The sequence below is a fragment of the Lissotriton vulgaris genome, chromosome 6, assembly GCF_964263255.1.
Source record: "Lissotriton vulgaris chromosome 6, aLisVul1.2, whole genome shotgun sequence".
NCBI lineage: Eukaryota > Metazoa > Chordata > Amphibia > Caudata > Salamandridae > Lissotriton > Lissotriton vulgaris.
The window spans coordinates 1,611,799,512-1,611,823,346 of NC_141694.1; the positions used below are offsets into that span (position 1 = coordinate 1,611,799,512).

The window sequence follows — 23,835 nt, forward strand, 5'->3', positions numbered from 1 at the left end:
CACTTTCTGTGATGTTCTTGCTGCTCCTCACGCAGCCGCCATTTTAGGCGAGCCACGATACACCGGACCTCCGCCTCCTCATCCAACCAGTGCTTCCTCGACTACCATGAACTGTTTGGCATCACTAACTTTGGGGGTGAGCATTTAAAGTGCATTTATGCTGCAATTTACTCTTTTTTGAGGCGTTTATTCAGACTTTTCAGCTATGAAGCTCCCGCTGTGAGACCTGTTTCCCCACACGCTTTGCCACTACAGCGCTCGTCATTGGGGGTATAATGCGACTGTTTTCCTCACTGTTTGCTCACTGAATGCCTCACAGCTTTTTTCTTCTGAGACAGGTTTTGTGCCTTTTGTTTTCTTTTCTACAATAATACCGGCACCCACACCATTCAGGACGCTGGCGTTTTTTCAATGTACTTTACCTGCGCTTCCTCAGGTCTGGTTTTTGGCGCAATCCTGTCACACTCACCTGAAGTCTTCAAGGATATTGCTTTCCTCTTGTCAGCGAAACCCACAGAGATATGTTTTTGAATTTTCTTCTCTATCTCCAGTGACTGGCTTCCTTACTTCTATAGTGCTCTTTTGCATCATTCCACGCGCCTTGAACTTTATTGTTGTCTCCAGGGGAGCTCCCTATGGTATCATTACGTAAACCTAAGTTTCTCTTTGATCCTTCGGTGCGTTCTTCGGAGCTTTCTTCGCCTGCTGGGCCTACATTACCTCAGTCTACTAAAATGTCGACTTCTTCCTCTCAGCGTGCCCCCTCTGGCCAATCAATCTCCAATAGACCCTCTCCTCCGGCTCCAGCTGGTAAACGCCTCAAACAACATTCTCCCACACCGGATGACCTATCTTCCTCATCTCCTATTGATCAAATTTTGGAGGAACTTCGTGCAATGCGTCCCTTTATCGAAGAGACGAGCAAGGATATGCAGCTTCTGAAAGATAAATGGGAATCCATGGATGCTCGCCTTTCTTCTGTTGAACTACTCACCCCTGAGGTTCAGCCCAACACGCAACGCATTGTAACGTTAGAAAAGACTGTCCTCTCTCTGCAGAAACACACGGAGGATTTGGAAAATCGCAACAGAAGAAACAACCTTCGTATTTACAATCTGCCGGAAAATCTTGAGGGGGACGATCCAGTCTCTTTCTTCACTTCCTTCCTTCCGAAGTTTTTGGACATGCCTCCCTCTACGTCCATCAGTATTCAAAGAGCACATAGACTTGGCGCCAGACAATCTTCATCTGCCAAACCCCGTGGAGTTATTATCCTGTTTTTGAAGTTCACCGACCTTCTTTTGATCCTCTCGGCAGCACGAACCAAAAAACAATTGTCTTTCCAAGGTCAGCGAATTTACTTCTCTCAGGATGTCTCTAATGCTACTGCCTCCAGACGCAAGGAATTTCTGGCAATGCGTCCCTCTCTGCGTTCTCTTGGTGCACGTTATGGCTTATTTCATCCTTGTACCTTCAGAGTTACTCATCGGAATAAGACTTGGTCTTTTCAGGAACCTGGTGAACTACGTAATTTTCTTCTTCTACAAAATGAGGAAGAGATGGAAGCCTCCTCCTCTCCATCAAACAGTGGCTGAAATGTTTCTGTTGTATTCATGTTTTGCTCTCTAGCTCTCTTTTTTCTCTAGTTCTATGTACTCTTCTTGGCCTTTTTCTCTTGGTCTTTTCGTTTTCCTCCTCTTGAATTTTTTCTTTTCTTCAGTCTCCTTGACTACGTTCAACATTTCTCTTTTTCTATTTCTGGTTATGTTTCTCATGTATCTTGTTCCGGTTGTCCTTAATTAATTTCTTTTTCCATACACAGATCTTCTCGGATGTCCCCTTCACCTTCTTGTTCAGTCCTTCGTTTCCCTTTTGTGAGGTCTCGGTGTGGTTCCGCTCCTGTTCCTGGTCCCCCCGTCTTGTAACGCATCACCACCTCCCCGCCTTCCCTTTGTGTATTACCCCCTTCAGGTATGTTTATTACAGTCATCCTTTTGGATTTGTACTGTCTTCTATGCCTTCTCTCTTTTCCTTTTTCACCATCCTTTGCTAACCTTCTTTCCTCTCCCCTCGCCTTTTCCCTTTCCCCCTTTCTTTTTCCTTTTCCTCCTATTCTTCTTTCTACCTTTTCAATGGTTCTAATATTTTTCGATTTTTTGCAGTTTAACCTATTGCTCATACAATATGTTTATCCATTTTTCCATTCCCTAGTTCTAATGGCTTATATGGTTTCTACTTCACCTTATTGCTTGTACAGTATGTTTTTGCACCTGTTATTTCTAATTAGTGTTATACAGTCTCATGTTTAACGTCATTTCCTGGAATGTTAAAGGCTTTAACCATCCTATTAAACGGCAGAGAGTTCTTTCCCACCTCTCCTCTTATAATCCTGATGTTGCTCTTATCCAAGAAACACACCTCTCTGACGTTGAGTCTTTGAAACTCAAAAGACTTTGGGTCGGCGATGTTTTCTTTTCACCTGCTCTTCATAAAAAAAATGGGGTTGCTATTCTAGTTCACAAACGTCTCAAGTGTAAACTGCTCCTTGAAGAGAGAGATGAAGAAGGTCGCTGGATCTTAGTTAAGCTGCTTGTCAATGCTATCCCGATTACTATACTGAATGTTTATGGTCCTACATGCCCTGATTCTTCTTTTTGGCCCATGATCACAGCAAAATGTATCCAATACAAGGACGACGCCTTTCTATTAGGTGGAGACTGTAACCAGATTGTAGACCCCTTTTTAGACCGTAAATCTTCTGTTCGTTTCATTCCTCATAAACCTCACAAACAGTTTCTTGACACTATCTCTCAGGTTCATCTCATTGACTCCTGGAGGATCACACATCCGGACACTTTGGATTTTTCCTTTTTCTCTCCCCCTCATTCTTCCTTCTCCCGTTTGGATTACATTTTCCTTTCTTCCTCCTTATCTCAACATCTTCTTTCCTCTTCCATTGAACCTATTGTCATCTCTGATCATGCCCCTGTTCTTACTGTCTTTGATCTTCTCCCCCCTACCCCTAAATCTTCTCGCTGGCGCTTTAACTCTTCTCTTCTCACTGATCCCACTTTCTCTTCAGCATTTCGTTCTTTCACTTCAGAATTCTTCCACCTTAATTCTACACCTACTACCCCTTTGCACACCCTCTGGGATTCGTTTAAAGCCACGGCCCGAGGTTTCATTATTGACTTTGTCTCCAAGAAAAAGAAAGCGTTTCTTCATAAACGCAAGATCGCTCTACAACATATTAAGTCACTTGAACACCGATTTTATACTTCTTCTCCAAATCAGATGTCTCCTGAACTTCTTCGTTCTAAAATTGCCTTTAATAAGCTCACCACGGATTCGGCCTCTTCTTATCTTCTCCGCAGTAGTGCTCGGTATTACGGGGGCCGCAATAAATCCGGTAAGCTGCTTGCTAATTACCTCAAATCACGGAAGGAGCGGACTGTTATTGATGCTATTTATTCTCCTTCCAATACTCTCCTCCATACGGATAAGGATATTTTGGAGCAGTTTCATTCTTTCTATGAAACTTTATATACTCCTGAAAATCCCCCTACCCCAGATCTTCTTCAATCATATTTTGCTCGTCTACCTACACCTGATACCTCCCAGATCAATTTCTCGACTCTAGACTCTGACATTAGCCTTTCTGAATTATCCACGGCATTGACGTCTCTTACCAAAGGCAAGACCCCCGGTCCTGATGGCTTTCCGGTTGAATTTTATCTCCATTTTTCCGACATTCTTTTACCTCATCTTCTTCTCCTTTTTCAGTCCTTTTGTTCCGAAGGCCTCGCTCAAGGGTCATTCCAGGACGCCACTATTTGCCTCATCCCTAAAGAAGGTCGTGATCCCAAATTTTGCAAAAACTATCGGCCAATATCTTTGGTCAACGTAGATTATAAATTGTTTGCTAAACTTCTCGCTCTTCGCCTTGATCCCCTTCTACCTCACCTCATAGGGAAAGAGCAATGCGGCTTTGTTAAAGGTCGTCTCACTTCGGACAACTCTAGACTATTCCTGAATGTCCTCAGTAAAGCCCCCTCCTTATCCATCCCTCTTGCAGCCATCTCAGTGGATGCTGAAAAAGCTTTCGACCGAGTTGATTGGTCGTTTCTTATGGCTTCCCTGAAATGGCATGGTTTTGGCCCAAAATTCATTTCCTATGTCTCCTTAATCTATTCCATGCCTAGAGCCTCTGTTTTAGTCAATGGTAAACTTTCCTCATCCTTTACTCTTAAACGCGGGGTCCGCCAGGGTTGTCCTCTTTCCCCTCTTTCCCCTCTTTTGTTCATCCTCGCTCTTGAACCCTTTTTGACCTCTATTCGTAATAATTCTTCCATCTCTGGCTTTCCATATGGACCCAATCAACTTAAATTATCTGCATATGCTGATGACATCCTTCTTTTTATTTCTGACCCTACTACCTCAGTCCCCTCCCTATTGGCTGAATTTGAACGTTTTTCCTTGGTCTCCGGGTATAAAATCAACTCGGATAAGACTGAGATTCTTCCCCTCACTAAATTCTGTCTTCCGCACTTCTTTTCTTCCACTGGCTTTGCTTGGCAGAGTAAGAAACTTAAATATCTAGGTGTACTTTTTTCCAACTCTTCCTCATCATCTGTTCGTCTTACTATGAACGCCGTTGTCTCTAGGATAGATGCCCTCCTCTCCTCCTGGAATCCCCTTTTTCTCTCATGGTGGGGGCGTCTTGACTCCATTAAAATGATGATTGCTCCAATCTTAATTTATTTACTTTCCATGCTCCCGATCCATATTCCGTCTCTTTATTTTCGTCGTATTGACTCTGTCTTGTCCAAATTCCTCTGGAAACAGAAAAAAGCGCGCATCTCACTCTCATCCCTTCGTAAACCAAAAGTGAATGGTGGTACTAATTTTCCGGATTTCCGTCTCTACCACAAATCCTTTTCCCTCCGTCAAGCTTCTCGTTGGTTGTCACAGGACATCTCCTTTCTGTCCCCACTTTGGCTTTCTGTTGAGCGTGATCTATTACTTCCACATTCATTTAAAGAAGTTCTCCAATTCACCGCTAAAGCTTCGTGTCTTGTCTCCCCTATTTTTCGACACACTTTATCTCTTTTGCGACCCTTGACCCTATCTGTTCCTATTTCTCGTGAGTCCTTTCTGCTAATGCCCATTTGGTATAATTCACTCATTCTCATACGGAATAGACCCATTGCCTGGCCTACCTGGAGATCGAGGGGTGTTATCTGGGTTCATCATCTTTTCGATGGCTTGTCCCCTCGCTCCTTTCCTCAATTTCAGTCCTCCTTCCAATGCCCTTCCTCCTTCGCGAAGAAATACTTCATTCTTATGGAAACTGTCCTTGAACGATACTACTCTCTCGATTCTGCCGCCTCACCTCCATCATCTTCTTCTTTACTTACCCTTCTTTCTGCTGTCCCTAAGGCCTCCCTTATCTACCGATTTTTCTCTGCTTCTGACCCTGATCGCCCCAAATCGAAATTAGAACTCTCTTGGGAGAAAGATCTCGATTCTATATGGCCGATTTCTCTTTGGGATAAAATTTGGGCTAAATCTCTCAAAACCTCCCGCAATGCCTCTCTGACTCAATCTCTCTTTTTCTTTTATCATAGACTCTACTTTTCTCCTCTTTCCTTATCCTGTTTCGTGCCCTCTTCTAGTGCTGTTTGCTGGACTTGCAAAGCTGCCAATGCAGATTCCTTTCACCTTTTCTTTCTCTGTCCTTCCGTCCGCCTTTTCTGGACACAGGTGTGGACCCGTATTTCTCATATCTTTCACTTCTCTATCCCTTTCTCAGCTTCCTTGGTGTTTCTAGGCAGTCTGTCTGATTCTCTTGACCTCCCACCACACTCGAAAGGTCTCTTTGACCTCATGCTTGCCCTTGCCCTCCAACACATTTCTTCCAACTGGAAGTCTCTACACAAACTTTCCATGGTCTGTTGGTGGAACTTACTCTGCCACTCCCATAGGCTTGACGTAGCCTTCGCAGCCATGTGCAAACCCTCTCGTAATGTTGACTTATACTGGTTGCCCTTAACTTTACATTTGGATCAAGCTGCCAAGACCAAACCCTCTACATTTTCCTCTGCCAACTTTAAGCCCCCTTGAATAAGTATACTCCAATACCTACTCATTTTACTTACTCTCTCACTTATGCCGTTTTATACTTCATAATATGTTATTTAATGCCTTTTAGATCATATATTTATCGTTATTTATAGTCATTGGTGCCTTTACTGTACTTTCTTATGCTTGTTGTTCATAATTACTGCAATTTTCCGTTTATGACTTATTGCTAGGTTTTTTCTCACTCCCCCTCCCTTTTTTGTTTTTTTTTCTCCCTCCCTCCTTTCCCCCCCCTCTTAAAAACGCTTAAAATGCTTTGTTCCTCATTTGTACCATCAGCTTTATTTTTATCCTTTTATCATACTCCCTCTTCCTCATTTATATATGCTGGTGTTACCTTGTTGGATTGATTATTTACTTCAATAAAGCTTTCAAACATAAAAAAAAAAAAAGTGATCCGAAAATCCACAAGAGACGTACCCTTATCGGAGAATAGAGAATGAGGTTGTAAGCAAGTCAGATTTGGGGGTTAATCCGTGGACATGCAGCTGTGGCAGTCATATGGAGCGGAAAGCAACAGCTACTTGCCAGTCTACTAGCCACACCGATTCCTGCATTGTGACTGGGGCGTAGGCAAGATTCCCACCCTAGCAAGAAGCAGCATGAAGGAATAAAAAACGAATTTATTCTTCTCAAGGCTAGCCTCTGCCTCAAGATAGCTCTGTGGGTTGACCCCACACTGCCTACATCTGGGTGTACCCTGCACTTGACTGGTTTGAATCTTTCATCCTTCCAGGGTCAATAGAATCAATGCAATTGAGTGGGAAAAAACAACATATTAATGGGTTAGCTAATATTATGATCCAGATGGCCAAGCAAGGTCGGTTCTAGGGTGCAGCAAATAGCTGGGTCCCTACGGATTGCCCAGCAGGGGGTGTAGGGTTGCCTGCTATAAGTAGCAGAGGTTGACAGCATTTTGGGAGCTGGGCAAAGAAGAGGGACAACATGCCACTTCACCTAGGGGAAGGCAGCAGCAGCCTGGTCCCCCAGTGCTCTGTTGAAGAGTCGAAAGAACACCTCCACAACTCCTTGAATGATAGTTGTCTGCATGGAACTTGACTCGCTCATCCTGGTGACATTAAAACACATTTGCCACTTTGGACTACTACGGCTGGGCAGAAAACTAAATACTTCCCTCCCCTTGGCACAAATATGTTTCAGTGCGCCAGGAACTGGCTGTGTCTGACTGGCCTGCAGGGCACTCAGGCAGTGCCCGAACAGCTGGTATAATGTCTCAGTGAAAGGACAGTTTTGAGGTCGAGCCTGGGCGGTGCATGCGCTGCTCTGTGAGGCATGCTGTATTCAGGTAGGGACTTGAAGCTTCGCCCACTCTCCACCCATGTTTTTCATTGGCCTGTGTCATTGTCCAATGTAAACTGTGGCTGTTCATTGGTCAATAGGCTTAGTAGTCCCTCCGTAGTAAGTGGTCAATAGGCTTAGTGGTCCCTCCGTAGTAAGCGGTCAATAGGCTTAGTAGTCCCTCCTTAGCAAGCTTGTTTCATTTTGTACCCTCCCATTGTGACACCCTCTGGTACGTGTGTCGTTACTCGGTAGGCTTTAGTTACAGCCTCCGAGCACTATTCTCTCAAATAGCTTTGCCCAGCCTGTTGTTGCAGGCAGAACACGCTGTCTCCTAACGCTTTAAAAAACAAATATTTATAGCATGAGCGCCAAACGCATTTAAAATTCAATAGGTCTCACATTTGAGAGAATTAAATCTATTGCATTGTAAATGACAATGCCTTTTATTTATCTGTTTTAAAAACAACACATAAATAAAAGGCATTGTCATTTTAAATGCCAATAGCTCAAACTCTCGTAAAAGCGGGGCCTATTGCATTGAAAATGCTCGTACCTTCTAGATGATACAGCAGGCAATATTACTTTTCACATTCTGTTAAGGGAAGTGTAGCAAACCGAGTTACGACCCATTTAGCCTGCTGGATTTCTTGCTTTTCACCTCCTTGTTTTCGAGTTTTACTGTGAGTGCATCTCACAGATTCATTTCCTGTAAATTCTGGGAAAATGGACTGAGAGTGATTGCTGTCAGTGTCTGCCTTTTACAACAAGGTCTACTGGTGCGTAACAGACTCTAGACTGGTTACCTGTGAACACACGTGTTTCGGTTGAGCATGTGAGAGTACGGACTAGCTCAGGATCTGCGTACAGATAACTTATTGCAGAAGAGATCATTTAGATAGGCATTGGTGCTAACCTCGTGTAGGTCGTGCATTGTGAGTGCGCCTTCACAGTGTACGTCTGCAGTATTTCCCTGATAAAAGGGTGCTTTACTGAATTACACATTACGGGGGAAATCTGCAGCAAAGTACAGTTTTGCCCTACTAAATTCTCGCGATTCAGGTGAGGTACCATTCCTATGTTAAAAATGGACACTGGGTGTAGATCCAAAGTCACTTTTGTGATATCTGCATTCCTAACGGAACATCAGCTTCTGTCATATTTATCCAACTAAGCTCATACTTGGATTTCCTGTACAGCAAACAACAAGGGTTCCGTGTAGACTTATTCAAAGAATCCTTATTAAACAACTTGGCGGATGCAGCAGATATCCACAGAGGATACGTACATCTAGAACTCTATGCAATTTAGATATTTGTGGACCTGGTTAAAAAGTTCATTACCCAACCATATTAAGTAAGCATCAATACAATTTATTTACACAATATCACAAATAAAAGCTGCAATATTTATATGTGAGAAAGTGCTCACAAACGTGAAAAAAGTGCCAATGTGAATCAAGAGTGAAAAGTGCATCAGAGTAAAAGACATGGGACTCTAGACTCCTTGAGGAATCTTTAGACTTGAGGTAAAAAAAAAAATGGGAGTTTACATAACATCTGTAGTCGACAATGTTTCGACCTTTAAGCAATGGCAGTTCAACATCAGGACAAGAATTTAAAGATTGGGCACTTAATTACAGGTCCCGTCTGCTGATAAGTGGGAGCGGAGAAGCGGAAATCAAACCAGGAGTACATAGGTGGATATAGGGGCTCCTATCAAGCAGAAGTAACCAAAGTATATCTAGGAAGCGTTCCAAAGACAATGGAAACCACTAGCAGAGCCTGACTGGATCAGGGCTGAACCAATAAGGCCAGTAACATGATGGTCACTAGGGAAACCATTAAGACCACCCGTGTAACGGACAAGTGTTGCATCACGGATATCATTAGCTGTTCAATACAGAATTAATCCGAACAGGGAGGCCGCCGGTGAGCGGAGCATGGTGTACAGAGATTACAGGCTCTTAGATTTAATTTTAACAGAGATATCTGTACCCCAACAGTTTTATGGAATGCTGTGGGGGCTGCCAGATGTGCAGCAGCCCTCCCACAAACGTTTCCTTCAACGTTGCCCTAAGTGTCCCAGGGGGAGACATGGATAACCCCAGCAGAGGTTTGTTTGAATTTCCAGCATTCCGGGGGCTAGTATTTTTTTTAACAAAGACTCTGGAGTGCAGGGACATCTGTTGGTTTGTCTTACGGCTTAGAAGTAGAAAACAAATGTTGATAAATTTGAGCTGTTTAGTGTAGGAAGCTGTCTCTCTATATAGTGTACTAAAGCGAAGTACACTGTGCAGAGAGTCCACTGGGTCCCCAATTGTTTTACAGAGACTAAAGCAGAAAATACTAACACTCTCTTTTTTGGTAGTGTGGGCGAGTAGTTAGGTTTATCAGAGGATAGTGCTAAGCAGATGTTGTACTCACAGAGGCAATAAATTAGACACACACTCAAAGAATAAATGCAAGACCAAATTAGAAAAATACAAATTCTTGGGTTTGAAACATATGTAAAAAGAACATTGTTTAGAGGTAAGTGTTGCCTTAGTTAATAATATTCACAGGTAAGTAAAACGTTCAAATCTGTGCGCTTTTAAGCACAATGCAATCCTATGGGAGGAAAAGTCAAAGCAGCATAAAGGTAGGTAAAGTCGGTTTCATGGGGTAAACCATCAGGGTTCGGAGTTGTATGAGGCCAAGGTCTAAAGTGCTACCAGCAGTTCTTTGGGAACCGCCTGAGTTCTAGCATAAGCAGGGTGTTGGTGAGGTTGGTAGCTACGATGAAGGGGGGCCACCTGTAAACAGGCTGTGAAGGGAGACTTTAAGGCATGTCCCAGAGCTCCCAAATGGGGGCTTAGGAGCAAGGGGCAAAGCCAGATCATCGAGACCCAGGCCGGTAGGCTCAGGTGCAGAGTGGTTTGGTTGGCTGGGTGCACAAAGATGCACCTCGTGGTCAGGGACAAACAGCAGGCAGAGGAGAAATCAAGGCAGCTGGCCCACTCATGTAGTGGGTCTCAATGATGCGGACGTCCCTCGATAGCTAATTGGTCCTAGTCAGTGAGAACCGGGACTGGACTCTCACTGTTGGTGTTTGGTGCAGGTCATCCGGTACCATGGGTGTTGGTGCTGCACTGCTCAGATTGGTCCTCGTGTCTTCACGCTTCGTGGGGAGACAGATCTGACCTTCCAGAGCACGAGTACCTTCTCTTGGTCATCTAGGAATCAGTTTGGCCGGGGAGCTGCAAGGTCGCCAATGGGCTACCTACCTTAGGGTGTCAATACCTTCTATATGACCACTTCCTGCGGGAGGTGGGCATAACCCTGACCCTAGAATGCTAATTCGTCCAAAACAAGATGGAGGAATCTGAAAAGTCGGGTCCTCATCAGCTAGCCCACCCTAGGGGTGGTGCTGGCCGAATGTGGGCACACTTCCTTATCTTACTAATATTCCCACCTGTCTTGCCTCCAAAAATTGGTGTCAGGACAAGGGTTTGGGCTTCTCCACAAGCTGGAGAGGCCCGAGTCACATAACAAAGGCGACCGGGCCTGTGAAGCTGTGGTCAGAAACCTGTTTATGATGGCTGGCTGGTCAACACACTTGTAGTCAGTAGGTTTTCAGGGGACACCTCGAAGTTGCTCTTTGGTTGCATTTATTAATAAATCCAGCAAAGCCATCACTGTGGGTTTATTAAGACAAGGTGTTTGGTACCAAACACACCGGGGTACATTGAAGCAATCATGCAGCTGGGGAACTTGTCATCACAAGTGTCCAGCTCATGTACTAGTCATGGCTTCCCTGTACACATGAAATATCAATGGATGAGCTTAGATATCACAGGGACATGTAGGGCACTCTGTCTTAAAGCTGTAAGACCTGTTGTAGGGGTGACTTACCTATAGCACATGCAGTGCTTTGTAGGCATGGCACACAGGGATGTGTGCCATGTCAACCCTTCATTTACTCTGCACCAAGACACGCAGGCTGCAATGGCAATTTTGTGTGAGCTTGGCGAGGGGTCCCTTTGGGTGGCACCATTTGTGCCACAGCCTTAAGGGCCCTCTTTAGCTCCAGGCCTTGGGTATCAGGGGCTCCACTTACTAGGGGCCTACAAGGATCCTTTCCCTCGTTCGCGATGATCATGAAGTTGACGACTTAAGTGCGCCGACAGGGGCAGATCTGGTGGACTCAGGTATGGAAGTCGCAAGTGTGGTATCCAGTTCTGATGGAACTTTCTTGGGCTTCTCAAATCCATCTGCACCCATTAACTCATCTCCTGAGAGATCCATCCGGCAATCCTCATTCTGTGGTGATGAAAGACGGCCTTCCGCTTATGGTGTGGAGGATTACAGGTCTTATTAGCAAGTCCTGGGCCTTTCGAAAAGTGCAGAAGACTTTCTCGCCTGGGCTGACGGTACAGTTAAGAGATACCGATCAGCCTGGTCGTGCTGGATGGTTTGGGGCCTGCGAAGGGGTCTGGATCCCGTGGGGACAGACGTTCAGGTCTTCAACTTCCTAGCCTTCTCGCCTCTGGAGGGGTGCGGGGGGGATCGCTTATCGCTCAGTCAACACCTTTTGCTCGGCTATCTCTGCGGGCCATGCAATAGTGCAGGTCTTCTTGTAGGGTAGCACCCGCTGTTCCGGAAATTGTTCTGTGGGATCCTACTGTCCTTCTCCCACCAGAGCCTAGGTACTCCGTACTTTGGGATGTAAATGAGGTCCTGAAATTATTGACCGGATGGCCAAGCAATAAGTATCTCAAGCGGAAGCAAATATTGGCCAAGTTAGCCATGCTGTTGTGTCTCATCTCATGTAGGAGGGTGCCGGACATCGGGCCCTGGACGTGACAGGGAGGTCCTTCACTCCGGACGAGTTTACCATGTACGTCACTCAGAGTATGAAGAGTCAATCTCGGGTGATGTCCTACCCGCCATTTCTGGATGTTCCCAAGCTATGCGTCGTATGCGTCAAGGCTTATGAGGTCATGATAGCGGAACTAGGACCTCATTGTGAGAAACAACTGCTAATTGGTTTGGTGGATTATGTTGGAGGCCAGCATAGATACCAAGGTTTTTGGTGAGCATTCAGCACGAGGAGAAATGGCCTCCTAAGCATTTGTGCTAGGAGTCTGCTTGGAGGATATGCTAAACGCAGTAGACTGGTCGTCAGATTCAACCTTCAAGAGGTTCTATTTCAAACCAGTCTCCTCCATTGCGGCTCTGGTAGTAGATAACCTTTGAACTAGCCTAATCCGCGCCTCGGTGTCCTGACATAGAATGAAAAATGTCCTAGCTTTCGAAAGGGAAAGTTTAAATTCTATTAAGGACAGGGAGGCAAGGATAAGCCCTCCAGCTGATGAATCAGGACCCGCCCGGGTTCTTGGATCAACGTATGGGAGTAAGTAAGAAGTTTCCAGTGTCCCTGTAATATCTGTAGGAAATTTCTTTGCTTGATGTTGCGTTACTTTGTCCATTAAGTAGCGTTCATTGACATTCTCTGCCTTACAGATCGAAATCTGCGAAGCAAGATTGACACTTGCTGGGGTTAGCGGCTCAACAGGAGTGAAATCTTCTAGAGCCAGGGTTGGTGCAGGATCGAATCTTCAATGAATGGCTTGATTGCAGGAAGATACAGGCAGTTCAAGCAAGGATGCTGGCGATTACGGGGGCTCGTGGCTCCTGATTGTACAGTTCTGTTCTTTGCTGGTACTTCGTGGTTTCCCTGGCATCATGGGAAACAAAGTCCTATCAGGTTGTTTATATTTGAATGGCGGCTGCTGATAATAAAAAAAGAAAGGTGATGCCTAATCCTTGCCTCTCTGTCCTTAACAGAATTGAAACTTTCCATTACGAAAGCTAGGAAATTTTTCATTATTAATTGCTTTTTCAAATGATAACTGACGCAGCCTTTTATCATTTACATTTCTTGATTTTTCGTCACTTTTTCAAGGCTATAATTTGATCATAGTCCATTATTACCATCTTTTAATGCCATGTAGTCTTAGTAGCCAAAAGTCACAATAAATTCCAATGTACATTATTTAAACTCTCCAAGGTACAACACATTTTATTTTATCGAATGGATGCCTTCAAAATAGGGCAGTGCACGGTGTGCCGTAGCTATTGGTATTCTTGCCAAACGCAACATGGGTAAGTCACACAGTTCGACTCAACTGTCTAGGTAGTTCCATATATAGAAGAGGAGGTTGGGCTAATAAACGGAAATCCTGGTCAGCATTAGGTTTCTTTGGTTGTAAAAGAAGAAAACTCAGCACGATTTATTGAAAGTAATGCTAATCCTCTTCACTTGCTCTGGTAGCAATTAAAACACTGGCCTTAAATTATAAGACAAAAGATTACTTAAAAAAAACAGACAAGAAACTGGAACGTCAGGCATTTACAGCATGAAGTATGCATGGAAGTGGAATAGAAATGTTTCACCCTACTCACCCTTTTTATAGGCGCATCCTTGGCAATAGTGGGATCCTGGCTGGTGAACAGAACTTTTACAGATTCTGCATATTGCAAACTTATTTCTTCCATAAGGATCAAACCTAGAAATAAAATGTAGAAACAATGAGACAGAACAATTTTTAAGACAAATCACAGTACAGGAGAAATAAAAAAAAAAGCACAAGCAATACCCTCAAGATAATACATGAGCTCAAACACCACCATATTCACCCAGGGAAGTATGTGCAGAGTTCATTATACCCTGCTAGACGTCAATCTCCACTTTCGACCAGGGACAGGGGCTGGATCTTCTGCATGCCGTTCCCCGGTCTGTGCTCAGGGTGACGAAGTATAATCCAACATTAATCCAACCATTTGTCCTTCTCGTCCTTCTCTTCCGACATTATATAGTAGTACCAATAGCAGTACCTCATCTTTAGGGGCCTCTTCCGATCAAGATCACTTTCTGTTCCCAAGTGCTCAGTCTAATAATGGAGGTGGACGAACTCCAAGAGGCATTTCTTCAACTATTTTGTTTTGCATTTAAAACGTGTTATCTTCCATTTTGGCCCTCAAAGAGAAATCTGTGTCAAGTTCTGACCATGTGTTAGCTATGTTGTCAATTTTATTGGAGATGCAGAATGTTAATAAGTGTGGGTTATTAAATCTAATTTGAATGTTGTTAGCGATAATTATGTTGTAAAGTCTTTGTGGAGGTCAGCCACTGTAGAGTACCCTGGAGGGGTGAGGGACGCTTTTCCGAAGTTGGTAAACCATTGCCGCATGAGGTGCCGCCAAAAATCCGACCATACATGTTGATGAGGACCTTTGCTTAAGCTAGTTGTTTGAGAAAATTGGTAGCAAATTTCTTAGGCAACTATAATTGAAATCTTTCCCATGTTTAAAAAAGGGTCCAAAAGGGGGTAAGTAATCTGGTAAGGCAAGCACATCTATACCAGAAGCGGTGGTGGTGATGGTTATAATGCCATCTTGAATTCCTCGGATAAGCAAAGACTCTACCATGGCAAATCTTGTACATAGAAGGCACCCAAGCAGAGCCCCTGTCAATTGTTCAGATGGGTGCTTCAAAGAAATATCAAATAAAAAAAGATCAGAAGAATCTCAACATGTAAACTGAAACAATCGAGATTTTCTAGCGGTCTTGACATCAAGGTTGCTAATGAGGTGGCATTAAAGACACCCAGAAGCTATGTTTGCCTTCCTCCTCGTAATACACATGTTGATACTTGCACCCCAAGTTGGGAGAGAGATTTGGGTTAAATCTAGTTGAATCTTACACCACTCCCGTTGTTTTCCCACAACTCCAACGATTTTTTAAAAATGCCCAGAGTTCTTCAAACGCTCGGACAGGAGAGGCGGTGTGAACCGAAAGTATGTTACCTCCTCTCTTTGCTGATGCTGAGGGTTCGAAGAACTCTATTGCCAGTTCATGTTTTGTTGAGGTATATAACAGGGGGTAGTCTTTCACTAGCAAAAGCATATCAGGGCAGTCAGACTAATGAACCACTGTGTACTCAAAACGATCAAGAACAAGGTACCCTACCTGTTCCTTACAATAAATTCTGTTTTTTTGCTTAACGAAGGAGCAAGAGTCTTTATTCCAAGGAGCCTAGCACGGGGAGTGCTGAATGTCTCTCTCATGGGGCGATACCAGAGCACAACATAGAGTAAATCTCCATAGATTTTATTTTACTCTATGATGAGTTCTTCAATGTGAATAGAAGTTCTTTTCAAAACTCCTTCAGAGATCGAAGCCCTAAGGTTAAAAAAAAATTCCAACCTCAATAGTGTTTATAAACTCAATTGCCCCAATGACATAATCTAGAATTACTTTTGACTCATTGGTTATCGCAAACATGGTTTTGCAAAACGGTGGTTATTTTCTAACAAGCATTTGCAATGCAATAGGTCTCGCATTATTAAAGTTAGAGCTATTGGCATTGTAAATGGCAATGCCTTTTATTTATGTTTTTGCTTTTAAAACATAAATAAAAGGCACTCTCATTTACAATGCTAATAGCTTAAACTTTTGCAAAAGTGAGACCTATTGCATTGCAAATGCTTGTTTAAAGGACGCCCCAGACACTTCTTCCCCAGCCTACCAACCTTCAGCGATAGGACAAAACTGCAAGCTTATCTTAGCAAGTCCATACCTGAATACAGCGTGCTTCGAAGAGCAGCACATGCGCTGCTCAGGATCGACCTAAAAAGTCTCTGGCAGGAGAACGGTGACTGGGCAGGAGAGGGGTGACTGGGCAGGAGAGGGGTGACTGGACACGAGAGGGGTGACTGGACACGAGAGGGGTGACTGGACACGAGAGGGGTGACTGGGCACGAGAGGGGTGACTGGACACGAGAGGGGTGACTGGACACGAGAGGGGTGACTGGACACGAGAGGGGTGACTGGACACGAGAGGGGTGACTGGACACGAGAGGGGTGACTGGACACGAGAGGGGTGACTGGACACGAGAGGGGTGACTGGGCACGAAAGGGGTGACTGGGCACGAAAGGGGTGACTGGGCACGAAAGGGGTGACTGGGCAGGAAAGGGGTGACTGGGCAGGAAAGGGGTGACTGGGCACGAAAGGGGTGACTGGGCACGAAAGGGGTGACTGGGCATGAAAGGGGTGACTGGGCACGAAAGGGGTGACTGGGCAGGAAAGGGGTGACTGGGCAGGAAAGGGGTGACTGGGCAGGAAAGGGGTGACTGGGCAGGAGAGGGGTGACTGGGCAGGAGAGGGGTGACTGGGCAGGAGAGGGGTGACTGGACACGAGAGGGGTGACTGGGCAGTACAGGGGTGACTGGGTCGGAGAGCAGTGAATGGGCAGGAGAGCGTTGATGGGCAGGAGAGCAGTGAATGAGCAGGAGAGGATTTACTGGTTTGTGAGGGGTGCTGGGCAGGAGAGGGGTGTTGGGCAGGAGAGGGGTGTTGGGCAGGAGAGGGGTGTTGGGCAGGAGAGGGGTGTTGGGCAGGAGAGGGGTGTTGGGCAGTAGAGCGGTGAATGGGCAGTAGAGCGGTGAATGGGCAGGAGAGCGGTGAATGGGCAGGAAAGCGGTGAATGGGCAGGAGAGGGGTGAATGGGCAGGAGAGGGGTGTACCTAAATGCTAATAAAAAGTTAAAAAAAAAAAAAAAATCTCCAGACCTGAGGGTCAGCATGATCTTTTACAATTCTGTTGGTCAGTGGAAACTGAGGACGCCCAAGGATGATGGTGGTGAGGGCAATCATGGATCTCAGGGTGAGTGGGGCTGAGGGACCTAGGAGTGAGCAGCAGATTAAGGGATTTAAGGGTGGGATGGAGATTAAAAACCTGAACATCATGAGACCCGAGGGCGAGTTTCAGTGTAATAATGGCATTTTCAATCTTTACCAAAGGTACTCGCCTTACAAGCTTTAAAACACCCAACTTATTGCAAACGTCTCCCAAAATTGGTCCCCTCAGACGCAATGTTTTTCACAAATTCCCCATCTGCAAATATGGACCACGTTTTTTGATGTGGACGAGAGAGTGCGGGTCTAATTTTGGTCCTAATCTGACATTGAATATCTTTCACTACCACCGGGAACTGCACTTGCACACCTAGCATTAGTGTCTCAGAAGATCACCATACCTGTACTACAAGCAGGGTCAGCCTTTTGTATGTGGAAGCTGGGCCCACGCCCAGGGCGTAGACCCCTAGAGGGGTGCAGAAGCTGCCTGCAGCACTCTTTTCTGAGGTGGCTCTAAACAAAAGTGCATTTAAACACTCTTTCTGGAGGCTGCTGGTGCTCATGTCTACATTTTGACAACTTTTGTCTCATGGCTCAACATTCTCTTCTCCCCTCGCCTTCCTCCTACCCCTCCTATAATTTTCAACACACAGTCTGTTAAAGAGGATGGGTGGGCGGGGTGCCACGTTTGGTTTTGCTCAGGGCGCTCTCTGAGCAAAGGCGAGCCCTGGCACCAGGTGCCTTCTTCTGGGGAGGGTGGCACTACACCTATGCTCCAAGTATTTTCTATCAGCATTAGGTAGGGTGACCAGAATTTTAAAGCCAAAAATCGGGACATTGCCGAAAAATAGAAGATCTACAATTTTAATCAACCCAGTTACCCAGCGTACAGAATGATAGTGCTCCTTAGATAATTACAGAAGAGGCAGTAAGAACATACATAAAATGCCGATGTTAAAGCCAATAGCGTGTCTTTTAATTAAATTACTTTCTTATTACAGCCGCTAACTATCCCTTCTCTGCAAAACATAAAAAGATACCTCCAGCCGTTTTCAGCCAACCCTCTCTAAAAACCGGGACAAACTTAATTTCCTGAAATGTGCCCGGACAGCTGCAGAAACACCGGGACTGTCCGGGCAAAACGGGGACTTCTGGTCACCCTAGAATTAGGGCACTACATATGCCTAGTGAGATGGAACACTGTGCCTGTGCCACCCACGCTGGTCTTCACTTCAGGGGGACACAGTACTTGAACCCAATAACTGATCTCTGCTGGTGGGAAACATCTTCTGTCGTACAAGAGATGGTCTCTGGGGTGGCAGACACTGTATTTTACGCCATAAATGGATTTGTGAGGGAGAGGACACACTCCAATAGTTGGACTAGGGGCGAGGTGGATGCAGGATGGCTCTATCACTGTACTCGTGCTGTAAGTCTGAAGGTGACGGGCCTTGCACCAGTACTCCTGGTGCGAAGGAGCTGTCCCTCTAACCTGGGTGCTAGTTCTTACTGGGAATAGGGGCACTGCGCACGTGCCAATGGTAATTTTTAAAGAGGTGTTCCGGGGGGTGGGGGGTTGTTGCACTGCGTTGCAAGCGTCGGTCTCGGATGTAGGGAGGGCCCTATGGAAGATTCTGTAGGAGTGTTCTAGGCGTCGGTCTCCGGAGGGAGGGGTGGGCACAGTACCTGTGCTGTAGCTGTAGGGGGTGATATCCGTGGGGTGCAGTATCACTGTTGCAGGTCTCTGGGGGTTACTGCACGCATGCTCCAAGCGCTGTCCTCCCTTGCTCCGAGCTGCCCACAGACTGCCCTCGGTGATTCCCCCTCTGTCCCTCCCCGGCATCCGTGACTCAGAGACAGGCACAAAAGGGAAGTTCAAGTTCTATGTTTTGTGATCTCGCGGGCCACGTCACTCCATCCACCTTTCTAGCTGCGCTTTTCTCCGTCCAGATTTCAACTTGGTAAACAAGTTTCGTATGGGCCAGGTGCAAGGAGGCCCAGAGCTGCTTTGGCTGGAGCGTCTGGTCACTGCGCATGCGCGTTTGAGCCAGTTCCTTTGCGCACGCGCCACGGAGTGCCTGAGACCGGGGCTCCCATGCCCGAGGGAGAGCCCTGGCTACCGAAGTCCCGAATGGCGGTAAGTGGGGCTTAGTTCTAGGGGGTAGGGGGGGTGCGCTTGTGCGTGTGTATGTGTGCGATGGCGGCGGCGGGGGGAGGGGGGGTCTTTGTATGTGTGCGTGCGTGTGTTTAGGTGCGCTGGTGTGTGTGTGGGGGGTCTCTGTGTGTGCGTGTAGGTGCGCTAGTGTGTGTGTAGGTGCAGCAGCGACGGGGGGGGGTGTGTGCCTGTGTATGCGTGTGGCTGTGTATGCGTGCGTGCGTGTGTTTAGGTGCGCTGGTGTGTGTGTGGGGGGTCTCTGTGTGTGCGTGTAGGTGCGCTAGTGTGTGTGTAGGTGCAGCGGCGACGGGGGGGGGGGGGTGTGCCTGTGTATGCGTGTGGCTGTGTATGCGTGTGGCTGTGTATGTGCGCATGCGTGAGTGTGGGTGCGCGTGCACAGTGAAATCTAGCCGAAGAGAAGCGCGTGGCACTTTCTTGTCCTTCATTCCCCTGAGTCAGCTAGCTATAAGTCTCCACCTGGACGCATCCTTCGGATGCTAATTCCAGGCTCGACCTAAAATGCGTGATTTATGGTATGCCTGTTGTGGAGTGCTCAGAGCCCATGCCACAACAAATTAATAAGAATAAGCCAATGGTGGTTGCTGCAGTGGGCCCAGATAATGACTTCAGACAGGGGAAGCATAATGATATTCTTCTCTCATTTGGCAGGAGGGAAGAGAGATAAGATAAAAAATCCTGGGTGGTCCTGATGTTACGCCACAAGCTGCTGAGTCGAAGGATGATCTCCTTAAGTGGAATCGGGTGGCAAGAGTCCTGAACAGCGGTCATCCCTTGTCAAAGAATACGGAGTTGCTGAGGAAGCTCCTGCATGCTACTTTTGTCTTGGAACAAGGCCGGATTAGGTCATCATAAATCAAAAAATTGAATTGTTTTAAGTCTTTTAACCCATTAATGTAATGTTTACAGAAAACCTGGAAATGCACAGATTTTATATTTGCCTATTATTTTGTAATCTCTAGTAATGTAAGGCATTCAGAAAGGGGCCATGCTAATCGGGCGGGTGACTTCATGCTAGAACACTGTCAATTGGAACCAGGAAGTTTTTATTTATCCATCAAATTTATGTTTGTGCTTGAAATTGGTCACCCAAGATTTGAGAGTTTGGCCATCTTTCTGTCTTTTAGCAAACATGTATATGCCGCCAGGGAAAGATTCTGACCGTCAATTGAGTCTACTTTTCACTTCCGTCTATATTATTAGTTTGGTTGAAGACTGTCTCCTGGCAATCATCTTGAGTGATCTAAATGCAAAGGTTTCTAATTCTACCTATTCTATTTTTATCAATATTGAAAAAGAAGAATTGGTGTCCATTTCAGAGATTTTTTTACCAAAAAAAACACTAGAACAGATAAATGTGTCTTTCTTTTACTGGAAAACGTTAGAAAGTATAACCTGGCCATTTTGATTGAAACGATCCCCAGCTTGGGAGCACACCCCCTAATACCTTCCATTCATCCTCCAAGTAGAGCTTACTCGAATATGTAATAGTATCCTATGAAATGCTTAGGACTTCTTCGAAATTTACCGTGTTTCCAACTGACATTAGCGATCATAGAGTAGTAGGCGATATGTCAGTTGCCCTTAACCTCAAGGAACTAGCACCTGATAACCTATTTAATATTGAGATGCCTTTAATAAGTTGAATGGGCAGATCATTTGGGCAGCTAGGAATATTGAGTCTTCAAGTTTAAAAATCGAAGACTTATGTGTCATAACTAATAAGACACCATGGGGTTGACCCCATATTCTCCTTTGAATCTCACAATGATGGTTTTCATAATTTTGGTTCATAGGATAAAGGTGCAAATCAGCTGAAAAAGGGTAATCTGAAGGTGTTAAACCAGGAAATACATTTCCTGATGAGACAGCACATGCTGTTTTCCTCTTTAAGACAGAAGGGAATCTATTAGCTTAAGCATATTAGAGCAAAACTAAAAGCCCAAGAGCGCAGGAGGGAACGTGATAATAATTGGACTGAGCTGAGGGAAGCTGCGAAGTCTAGAGACTCAAGGAAATGTTGGCGATTGAACATTGCGATACCAGGGTGACAGCGTATGCAATTTCCATTCCTGAAAATGTTTGGGTAGATTACATCTCAATGTTGTATTCTTGTTGTTCTGGAGAAGCAGATCCTGTTGAGTTCACTCTAGATGAAAGAATGTTTGTAGTGTAGGGTGTTCCATCTCAAGCTGAGATTGTTGGCTTTACAAAAAATGCAAGAACATCTGGTGCAATGGGTCTTCATGAGATTCTTATTGCGGCTATTAAAAAGGAGGCGGCAGCTTGGGGTACCTTTCTTAGCCAGATTTTTTAATACGGCTACAGAACTGGAATGATCCCTTCTTCTTGAAAGTGTAGTGTCATAGCGGACTCCTTTATTAAAAGGGCCCCAGATCCTCTCCAGTTAGTTTCAGACAGACAGCATTGCGGGATGCAAAAGGTAAACTCTTTGCTAGGATTTAACTTTCCCATTTACAACAATGAGTTCAAGAAAATAACGTGTTTAATCAATGAGGACTAGCCTCTATGTGAATTATTTTGTTTGACTCAAAACCTGTATGGCAACGTACAAACCATTCTGTTTGTTCATGAAGCCCTCACCCACCAACCTGGTTGGTGGCATGCTTCATCATCGGGCCCACCCAGTGACACCGAATGTGTCCCGGGTGTGCTTCGAAGCCTGGATACAGCAGAGCAGGTATGTTACTGAGTGTGCAGTGTGGTGACGTGAAAGTGAGAATTAAAAGCTATACAGGGGTCCCAGTAGCAGAGGGTAAATAAACTTTAATCACTGGGCCTCTGTTAGTATTAAAAAAGTCTGTTAGATGTAGTAGGAGTATCAATTAGGGCCTCCTGCATCCAGGTGTGGTCTACATGCTCTCTCGTGGACGTGCGTAAGAGGAGGTCCACAAGAGAGCAACAGGTTCACCGCAGGTCTTGATCGAAAGTATCAACCTCTGTATTTTTGTGTCTTGTACTTTCGACTTTGCGTCATGTGAGCCTCCATGGGGCATATGTGGCAAATAGCCAACTAATGCTTTAACCCCTTCCATGCTCATGACGGAATGGTTCCGTCATGAGCGTCGGTTGGCCTGTGCTTATGATGGAACCGTTCCGTCATGGTTCCATTGGTTCTTTAGAACCTTCAGCACCGCAGCGGAATTCGCGCAGCGCTGAAGGGGTTAAGAGAGAATCCCCTTGCACACATATAGCACCTTAGAGAGTGCTTCACATTTTCCAATTACACACTCACTTAAATTAAGTTTGCACCATCACTTATTTATTGGTCCTGAGGAAAGCCAGTTTTAACAACAAAGGCCTGGCTGAAACATGTAGACCACACCTGGATACAGGAGGCACTAATTGATACTCCTACTACACCAAACAGCCTTTTTTAATGCTAACAGAGGCCCTGTGGTTAAAGTTTAATTTACCCTCGGGTACTGGGACCCCGGTATAGCTTTTAATTCTCACTTTCACGTCACCACAATGTACAATCAGTAACATACCTGCTCCGCTGTATCCAGGCGTCGAAGCACAATCGGGACACATTCGGTGTTACTGGATGGGCCCGATGATGAAGCATGCCACCAACCATGTTGGTGGGTGAGGGCTTCATGAACAAACAGAATGGTTTGTACGTTGCCATACAGGTTTTGAGTCAAACGAAATAATTCACATAGAGGCTAGTCCTCATTGATTAAACATATAAACCCTGGGGATACGGACTAGCTAGAAAAACAACAGAGCCTGTAAGTCAAAGGTACTAAGGAGTGATAATCAACACTGGTATAATTGCACGGAAGTGAACCTAACTAAAGACCATCAACAGTAGCTGATAAAGTCCTATCAGCCCACCCAATGGCGGAGCCTCATCATGTAGGACTCCAATACCAAGGTAAGTGTGCAATCGCTCAGTTGTCAATTAGCGATGCATTACTCGACCGAGGTAAGGTCACTGCCGTTGTTAGACTTGAGTGGGAGACTGATGAGTGCAGTGCAGGAAGAGAAAATAGTGTGTGATTAAAATGGCTATCGAGGCAAACAAAGACCTTTATTAGCGTCTGCCTGGATGTCAGGTTAAAAAATAGTGAGAAAACAGTGTGGAAAAAATCACTGCTTGACTTGCTTGATAGAAAACTAAGTAAGATATAAGAGGGCCAACATGTTTCTGCCTTAAATGTGAAAACTCACTGGCATTCGTCAGGGCCGAATTAATATCTGCTACTGCAAGACACTATAATGTGTGTGCAATATATTAACAAAATGGAACCATCCTACCACATCTTGTCAGTATTGTCGTAGATACGGACTAGCTACCTAGTCCTCTCTCGCTCCTTTGATAAAGATATATTCAAGAAAATAACATAATTCCCCCTGAACAAAGTGGCTTTAGGAAGTATCACAGCACCATCAATATTATTGCTGCTCTCCAAGCGATTATTGAGAAATATCAGTTTTACTGGGGTATGCCTGTATATACGTCCTTCATTGATTTTTCCACAGGGATCGACAGAGTAGACTGATGCAGTGGAGAA

At 45.2% G+C, this 23,835-nt stretch overlaps 1 protein-coding gene across 1 annotated transcript in view; it reads right to left on the reverse strand.

Moving 5' to 3' along the window:
• Positions 1–23,835, reverse strand: part of CRIPT (CXXC repeat containing interactor of PDZ3 domain) — a 197,424-nt gene that overhangs the window by 26,769 nt on the left and 146,820 nt on the right. Inside the window, exon 4 of the mRNA XM_086927780.1 lies at positions 13,887–13,990. Coding sequence (XP_086783906.1) covers positions 13,887–13,990 — 104 coding nt within the window. The remainder of the gene's footprint in view (positions 1–13,886; positions 13,991–23,835) is intronic.